We start from the raw sequence: 9,259 nt of genomic DNA on the forward strand, positions 1-9,259 counted from the left end.
ATTCCTCAAGTACACATTTTAATACATATTTACGTGCAACATTGTTAGAAGCCTAAGTTGGTGAAGAACTTTTCATTTCAGTGGGCTGTTAGTACATTAAAAGTCTCAGAGTTTAAAGGTATACTTTGTTTATCCGATTCAATAATCTTCAAGAACTCATAGGGAAGTCAGTATCAGCAGGAAAGTGGTTAGCTTGGCTGAAACATACCCACAAAACCCCCAGAGGTGAGGGAAGGCATTTTAATGCTTAAGAAGCAGGGGTTTAGTACAGAGGTTGTAGAAATCTCTGTCTGGCTGAGAGCACAGCTCCAGTTTTGTGAGTCACTCCTCTGTATTGTAGTGGGAGTGACTGTAGGACCTCAGTCTTGTCTTCCCACAATCTGGGACAGTTCAAGCTCCCAGAAGAAGGACCTGGTAGAAGCCAAACTTGTGACTGCAGGTGTTAAATGAGGACAGGACAAATTATCCTTCATCCAGGATAACTCACCCACGACATTCGATTTGGTGAAGAAATACATAGCTTTAAAAATACAGTGCAGACTATTAACAGAGTCACCCTAATAATTACAATTAAGTGAAACCATTATTAAAATTAGGCAAAGCATCAAATGCCAGGTGACAATCATGCATCCTATGAGGTGTCCCAGGGGAGTCAATGTGGGACTGAAATAAACGTGCCACAAAAGATGTTGGGTGTCTTTTTTCTTTTCATTTAAGAACATTGATTTGATCACATCAACCTCCTTTCTGCTGGAGAAAAGAAAAGGACAGGGTACATGATTGGGTTTTTTCTATCTTGTCCAGATTTGGGGGATGCAGTGATAATTAGATGTGGATATACTTTGATTTCTTGCATCTTTCTTGTCTTCCACCCCCAGAAAAATTTCGGAATGTGGGGTGTGTGTACGTGTGTGTTGAGGTGGGTGTGTGCACGTGATGGGAGAGTAGAAAGGGGGGATGGTCATCTATGGAAGAGGGAGGGACCGTACCTGGGTAACAGAACACAAGAGGGTCACGCTTGATCTAGCCAAATTCTTTGCCCCACTTAGGATAAGCTGAGAGGACGAAACCAGGCAGCTGGTTCTGGGTAAGAATTCCACTTCCCCATAGTACCAGAATCTTTTCTAGCTTTCACCCTTTCTTCACTCACTGCTGGTCTCCAAACCACCCCTTCCCCCTTGACCTCCTAAGAGAAGTTTAAATGTTAAAATATTCTCTGAGGACCTCACGACACTAGTCTGAAGTCCAAGAGTGGCCTGGTCTCAGTAACTCTTAATTGTGGGGAGCTTGAAAAGAGTAGGCTTGGTCTAGGCACCATCTCCTGGTCCAGAGGAGACGACGCAGTCATCAGTACCTCAAAAAGAAATGTGATAGCCAAGCAGGACCTGCTGTGTCTTCTGGGGCTCTTCTGGGAGTGTGAAATCCAGACAGCTTTCAAAAAACACAAAATGGGGGGGGGGGCGGTAATGTTCAAAGACATCCTTAGAGCTCATGAATTGGAAACCATGGCTGACCTCAGATTAAATGCATCCTCAAATCCAAATATGAACATTCTCCCTTGTCCTTCTTGCACACAAACTTTCAGGTGAAGATAATGGCACACACCGAGAAGAGACGACCGCCTCAAGTTTTAGGCTCCAGGATGACTTTTGCTTAAACAGTCACAATTGCCCTCCAGTCCCTCTCCCAACTTTGTCCATATTTATTTCCTGGCCCAGAGACCTAGAAAGTCACAGTTCCACAAGGACTTCTGTTGCACTTGACACAGCAATACTTAGGAGGGCAGAAGTGGAGAGAAAAAGAAATGAAAGCCATGCTTGAAGGCCTGACTGGGGAGGAGAGAAACTGTGTCCTGGGAGAGCCTAGGCAGGGTTCTGTGCCTGCTCTTGGTCAAGGGCATCTCCATTCACAGCAGCGCCTGCAGCCAAACTCTGCTTCTCATCCTGGAGGGCCTGGTATCCCTTTTTCCTGGACTTCCGGGCACCATAGATGGCCAGGGCAACGACCCCTGCCAGGGCGATGGTCACCCCCAGGGTGAGCCCCGCGGCTGCTCCTCCAGACAGACCCTCGCCGTCTCCATGGACGACTCTCATGGCCCTGCGAAGCTCTAGGGGCTCCCCCAGCCTCCACTGGTGGGTCTGGGGATCTTTAATCCAGGAGCTGGCCGTCTCGTGGTTAGTCACCAGGACAGTGTTGGTGGCCACTTGACTCATGAGGGGTGGTCGGGTGTAAGGAGGGAGCCTGACAGGAGGCAGAGACCCTCCAGTAAAAAGCCCGGCTTTGACACAGTAAGACACTTGGCACCCATCACTGATGAGGGCTAGGTGTTGGCTAAAGCCCCCCGGACACTTTCTTAGAGAAGGTGCCCCCAGATCTTTGGATGTGGCAGAATCCACCAAGGGGTTCCCCGCCGCACAGCTAAAGAACCCACCAAAGGGAATGGAAAATCTATATCCCAACTCATAGTCCAGAGAGGCACATACCTTAAGGTTTTCAAAAAGTTTCAGTTGAAAATAGCCGGCTGGGCACGACTGGGCATTGGTCAGAGGATTTATGCTCTTCCCACTGAAGAGCCCACCAAAAAGGAGCCCAGAGTTTTCAGATACTTGGCCACTGGCTGCACACCAAAAAGCCCTGAATTCAGCCCTAGCTACTCGAAACACGTCTTCACACACTGTCTTGCAGAAGATGTAGAGGGTACACTTGCGGGAACATTCCAGGTGGTTGTAACCCTCCTCGTGGGTCTGAGTGAGCAGCTGGACTGGGGAGTAGCCAGAGGGGCAGGACACGCTGCCAGTCAGAGGATTCTTCTGCTCCAGGTTCTGGCAGAGTTGGACAACCTCATTCCCTGAGAACTGGGTGCATTCCTGGTAAACTCCCCCGAAGGAGAAATTGGTCATCTTCCCTTCGCAAGAGCCATCGTCAGTGTTGGCTTGGAAGTTGAAGTTGGGGGAGCTGAGATCTGTGCAGCCGGGGTAGGTGTTGACCGCATAATACCTGCGCACGGCAGCTTCCACCGTCTTCGACAGCTTTCTCACCAAGGGTCCCGGCAGGTCAGGCAGTCGTTCGGGGTTGATGAAGAAATACAGAGGCAGGCCAGCTCGGTCCATGGCCACCAGGTGGTTGCTGACGCCCTGCTGCCAGGCCTGGAGGGTGATGCCTGGGTAAAATGGAAGTCCTCCAAAGCTCTGAACTCTGGAGTTAGTTCGGTTTGAGAGGTAGCTCTTGGTGAAGGCATTCTGCGAGGTGTAGTTCTCCTCAAATTTGAAGTTCACGATGTTCAGGAAGGTGATTCCAGCGGACGCGGTCACGGCACTGCGGCTGCTCTGGCTGTCCTGCAGGAAGGACGACCTGATGTGGTCCTCCTGAATGAGTGCGGCCCCTGCGTCCACGCTGGTGATGACATGGGTACCGTAGTTGAGGACCAGGAGTTCTGCCAAGTAGGTGGCCATCCGGGTCTGGTTGTTCTCCAGTTGCTCTGAGATGTCCATGAGCGCCTTCTTAAACCCCAAGCTTAGCTCTGCATCTGGGTTGATTTTGACCGTGTAGACCAGGTTTCTTACCTGAACCTGGGTAGTTACAGCTTGATCCTTCACCTGAAGCGTCTTTATCCTCTGGAACTCAAGGGAGAACTTGCCGTTGACTTTGGAAAAAAGAGAGAGCTCCATGTTGATGGAGTTGGAGGTGCTGCTCTGGTAGTTTACCCAGGACTCCAGGATTTTGGAGTTCATCTCCAGGTTGCTCTGCTTCTGGGGAATGGTGAAGATCTCATCCGGGACGATGTACTGCCCGTCTTCCGTGGTCCTGCAGTGGCTGTAAGCCAACTCCATCACCCGTCCCGTGTCCACGTTCCGCAGGTTATCCCAGCCGCCTCCAGGTAAGACGGGCAGAACGGGCAATTTTAAGGCATTCTTGCAATTTTGAAACCCAGGCTCATCGGTCGCTCCCCAAGATGTGTCCGTTTCAGCCCATGTTGCCACTGCCCAGATTAGAAAGGCACCCCTGAAGCTGTTCATGGCTCAGACAGCCCCGGCCTGACCCACCGGTCCTAAGCTGTGGCCAGAGGGCTTGGGGCAGACTGAACTGATGGGAAAGAAAGCCGTTGCTGAAACAAAAAGTTTAGCAGTTCTCCTAAAGCCACCAGTTCCTCTTTGGGCTAGTCTAATCTCGAAATGGGGAAATGAGAGTCGATTCGAACTCTAAGGTCCATCAGGACTGAAAACATTGTGTGGCACTAGATAGGAAACCCAGCCCTGTATCCTTAACAGTCAGCTGCCCCCGACCCCCCAGCGCCCAGCTGGTTACTCTGCACAGCAGTGGGCACTCAGAAAAAACACAACCACACACCTTACCGCTACCCCCATGAGAGCGTTCCAGCTTTGAAAGAAAGCTTTGGTTTCATTTTTTATTCACTCTCTTGATGGTTCTGCTTTCCCCTAATGACTCTCTGTTGGGACTTCAATATCACTCTCCTTTTCCTCTGTGTATAGTTGGCAATAACTCGGTACCTGCTCTTATAACTTTAATTTTTTCATTCCATGGTTAAGTGCATGTAACTTAGACAGATGTGTAAAAATGAATGCGGTCTTCACCATTCAGGTTTTTAAAGCAGCAATTCATTTGTTGTGTCGTAAGGAGAAGATAACTTCATGAATTTGCATTTGTGTACTAATGCTAACAGAGAAGGCAGTGGCACCCCACTCCAGTACTCCTGCCTGGAAAATCCCATGGACGGAGGAGCCTGGTGGCCTGCAGTCCATGGGATCGCTAAGAGTCGGACACGACTGAGCGACTTCACTTTCACTTTTCACTTTCCTGCATTGGAGAAGGAAACAGCAACCCACTCCAGTGTTCTTGCCTGGAGAATCCCAGGGACGGGGGAGCCTGGTGGGCTGCCATCTATGGGGTCGCACAGACTCAGACACGACTGAAGCGACTTAGCATCAGCAGCAGCAACTAGTGCTAAGTCTATTAAGCCTCATTATTTAAAGTAGTCTTTTCAGGCCCATAGACCTAAAATCAGGCTTGATTGGAGCCCAGTTCTGTTGGTTCTTTGGGACAACTAGCACATTGAGTGGAAGCCAGGGAATCCAGAGGAGTTAATGGAAATTCCCAATTGCACCCTTATGTCACCCTGATGGCTCCCAGCTGCACCCTTACACCATGAACCAGACGCAGGACTGAGACTGCAAAAGCCATGTTTCAATTCACAGGCTGCCTGTCTGCATTCTGGAAAGACAATTTCAAGGAATTGAATCACCACAGGATTGTCACTGAGGCAGCTGACAGGTGTTTTCAGAAATAATGAGGCCGGTTGCCTAGCTTTACAGGCGGAGCATCACTAGTTGCTATTAAAACCTTGACACAATCTAGAAAAAATGATACAGATGGACCTGTTTGCTTAGAGAACAGACATAGCGAACAAACGCATGGGCACCAAAGACGGAAAATGGGGTGGGGTGAACGGGGCTCACATGTGTGTGAGTTAAGTAGATCGCTAATGAGAACCAGCTGAAGAGTCCAGGGGAAAAGAGAAGATACATACAGTCTGTTTGTAGGACACATATCAAGCTAACCTTAGAAATGTGCTCCAATATACATTAGATGAAGACAAATACTGCTTGATTTCACTGATGCGAAGTACCTAGAATAGTCAAATCCACAGTCAGAAAGTACACTGGTAGATGCCAGCGGGGTGGGAGTCAGTGTTTACTGGGGACAGAGCTTCAGTTTAGGAGGGTGAAACATCCCAGAAACGGATGATGGTGAGACTGCACAGCAACGCGAACGCACTCAGTGCCCCTGGACTGCACGGGGAGCTACGGTAAAGTAGTGTGCTTCCAGTCTGTGACTTTCTCCATGGTGGCTCAGATGGCAAAGGATCTGCCTCTGTTGCAGGGGACCTGGCTTCAGTCCTTGCGCTGGGAAGGTCCCTTGGAGAAGGGAGCAGCTAACCCACTCCAGTGCTCTTGCCTAGAGAATTCCATGGACAGAGGACACAGTCCACGTGGGGGCCAAGGGTCAGACATGACCGAGCAACTAACACTTTGCCACAATTTTAAAAAAAAAGCCTGATTTGTGTGGTCATGTGATACTGCAATCCTACTCCTCGGCATATATCTGGAGAAAATTCTAATTCAAATAATACATGCACCCCAATATTCATAGCAGCACTATTTACAATATCCAAGACATGGAAGCAATAAGCGCCCACTGACAGATGAAAGGATAAAGTATACGGATTTTGTGCATGTTCTCAGTCACTCAGTCACGTCCGACTCTTTGCAACTGTGTGGCCTGTGGCCTGTCAGGCTCCCCTATCCGTGGGACTTTTCAGACAAGAATAGTGGACCGACCGGGTGGCCATTTCCTCCTCCAGCAGATCTTCCCAGTCCAGGGATCGAACTCACATCTCCTGCATTGGCAGGTGGATTCTTTACCACTGAGCCTCCTGGGAAGCCCATATAGATTTACATGTAATGGAATACCGTGTTTTAGTTGCTAAGTTGTGTCTGACTCTTTGCGACCCCATGGACTGTAGCACCGGGCTCCTCCGTCCATGAAATTCTCCAGGCACGAACACTGGAGTGGGTTGCCATTTCCTCCTCCATATTTCCTAGTCATAAAAAAATGAAATAATGCCATTTTGCAACAACACTGATGGATCTAGAGATTATAGGAAGTGAAGTAAGTCAGACAGAGAGAGACAAAGATCATATGATTTCACTTATTTGTATAATCTAAAGAAAATACAAATAAACTTAACAGACTTGTGGTTGGCAAGGGGGAAGGGGGGTGAGGGAGTGATGGATTGGGAGTCTGGAGTTAGCAGATGTGCACTATTACGTATAGGAAGGATAAACAGCAAAGCCCTACTGTACAGCACAGGGAACTAGAGCAGTATACTGTGGTAAATCATAACGGAAAAGATGTGAAAAAGAATACATATATATGTGTCTGAGTCATTTTGCTGTATAGTAGAGATTAACACACCATTGTAAATCAACTACACTTTAATAAAATAAAATTTAAAAAACCTTGGTGGTGTTCTGTAAACCCAGAAATATCACATTCTGGCTCTATTGATGCCTCAGTTATCATGCTCTGGGGAATTCACTTACACTCAAGTTCAGTTCAGTTCAGTTCAGTTGTGTCTGACTCTTTGTGACCCCATGAATCGCAGCACATCAGGCCTCCCTTTCCATCACCAAATCCCGGAGTCCACCCAAACCCATGTCCATTGAGTCAGTGATGCCATGCAACCATCTCATTCTCTGTCATCCCCTTCTCCTCCAGCCTTCAATCTTTCCCAGCATCAGGGTCTTTTCCACTGAGTCAACTCTTCGCATGAGGTGGCCAAAGTATTGGAGTTTCAGCTTCAACATCAGTCCCTCCAATGAACACCCAGGACTGATCACCTTTAGGATGGACTGGTTGGATCTCCTTGCAGTCCAAGGGACTCTCAAGAGTCTTCTCCAACACCACAGTTCAAAAGCATCAATTCTTTGGTGCTCAGCTTTCTTCACAGTCCAACTCTCACATCCATACATGACCACTGGAAAAGCCATAGCCTTGACTAGATGGACCTTTGTTGGCAAAGTAATGTCTCTACTTTTTAATATGCTGTCTAGGTTGGTCATAACTTTCCTTCCAAGGAGTAAGCATCTTTTAAGGGTTTAGTTTATGAGTCAGTTTCTGGGCTTCCCAGGTGGCTCAGTGGTAAAGAATCTGCCTGCCAGTGCAGGAGACACAGGAGATGTGGGTTCAATCCCTGGGTCACGAAGATCCCCTGGAGGAGGAAATGGCAACCCACTCCAGTATTCTTGCCTGGAAAATTCCATGGACAGGGAAGGTTAGTGGGCTACAGTCCATGGGGTCACAAAGAGTGACTGAGCAAACACACACCTGGTTTCTACTTGGCTAGAGAAGCAAGCCTCTGACCAGGTTATAAATTAATAGCTCAGTAGAGTGATCACAGATTTAGAATTAGAAAAGTTAGAACTGAATGCCCTTGAGTACTTCCAATAAGTTTGCAGAAATATTCATATACTTTTCTTAAAACTATCTCAGGGCTAGTTCATCAGAATCAGAAAACTCACTTATCCTGTTTTGAAGACATGCTGACAATTTCTTATTTTTTCTTTTGGCTGTAATAGATCCTAATGGAATCTCACTCTTCTTCAATGAGAATACAAGTAAGGTGAATATAGATAACTCTACATTTAGGTGTTCCTATATCTCTAAACACCTAGTCATTGTCATTTACTTTTGGACCACCTTCTTCTTCATTTTTATTACAGCAAGAAGAAAAAATGAAATAGCTAAAAGAGCCCAAAAGAGTGAAATTACATCGCATTCATATGACAAAATATTTTGCAGCCATCATAATTATATTTTCAAACAGTTTTAATAACATAAGAAATTCTTATGCCATAATGTTAAGAGGAAAAGCCATGACAAGCATTCAATATGATCTCAACTATGTACAAATATAATGAGGAATATACACCAACTGACCCATTGACAGTAGTTATATCTAGTAGGTAGGTTTTATGAATTATTTACTTCTTTCCACTCTTCTACATATTTTGAGTTTTCAACAATGAGCATGTTTTTACTCATTTAACAAAACTTTATTGAGAATCTACCAAGTCCCAAACACAAGGATGAGTAATCATTACTTTCGTATTCAGAAAAATAAGCAACAAATATATATTTAAAAACCAAAAGAAACCAAGTAGTTCCGGAATTTCCATACACCTGAGATGATCCAAAGCCTATGACTGTGTTTGCTACGCTCAAGGAAGTTCTCTTTTCAATTCACGGAGAAACAATGAAAGAAGAAGTACAAATTTGGGAATTTCGGCTCAACTGAAATTTGCATGCCACCAGCAGGAATTGCTGCTCATAATGGTCAGGCAGGAGGAGGTGACCTCCAAGAGTCTGACCAGAACATTTCACCCATTTCTTTCTTGCTTTCCTCTGCTCACCAGTGATTTCTTTCACTTTGCTTGTACTGAAAGGCCCAGGCACCCCCATAAACTCTCCAGAAGGCTGCTCTCAAGGGCTTGTGCCTAAAAGCCAAACTTTAGTTTCTAAAAAGAAAAAGGCAACTTTTCTACAAAAGTTGGGCACCTGCTTTGCAGCAGAGTGGTTTCACTTCCTACAAAAAGAGGCAAGAGGGAAGTCCCAGGTCCGCTTTCTTTCTCAGTGTAAGCACGTGCTTTCTGACACCAGCTCACACAGAGCCACACCATGA

At 46.7% G+C, this 9,259-nt stretch overlaps 1 protein-coding gene across 1 annotated transcript; it reads right to left on the reverse strand.

The window, feature by feature from the left end:
• Positions 1–5: 5 nt before the first annotated feature.
• On the reverse strand, positions 6–4,138 carry LOC109569625 (macrophage-expressed gene 1 protein). Its single transcript, XM_019975175.2, has one exon. The coding sequence runs from the start codon at positions 4,014–4,016 to the stop codon at positions 1,863–1,865; it is 2,154 nt and encodes a 717-aa protein (XP_019830734.1). The 5' UTR covers positions 4,017–4,138; the 3' UTR covers positions 6–1,862.
• Positions 4,139–9,259: the final 5,121 nt, after the last annotated feature.

Source organism: Bos indicus, chromosome 15, assembly GCF_029378745.1.
Source record: "Bos indicus isolate NIAB-ARS_2022 breed Sahiwal x Tharparkar chromosome 15, NIAB-ARS_B.indTharparkar_mat_pri_1.0, whole genome shotgun sequence".
Taxonomy (NCBI): domain Eukaryota; kingdom Metazoa; phylum Chordata; class Mammalia; order Artiodactyla; family Bovidae; genus Bos; species Bos indicus.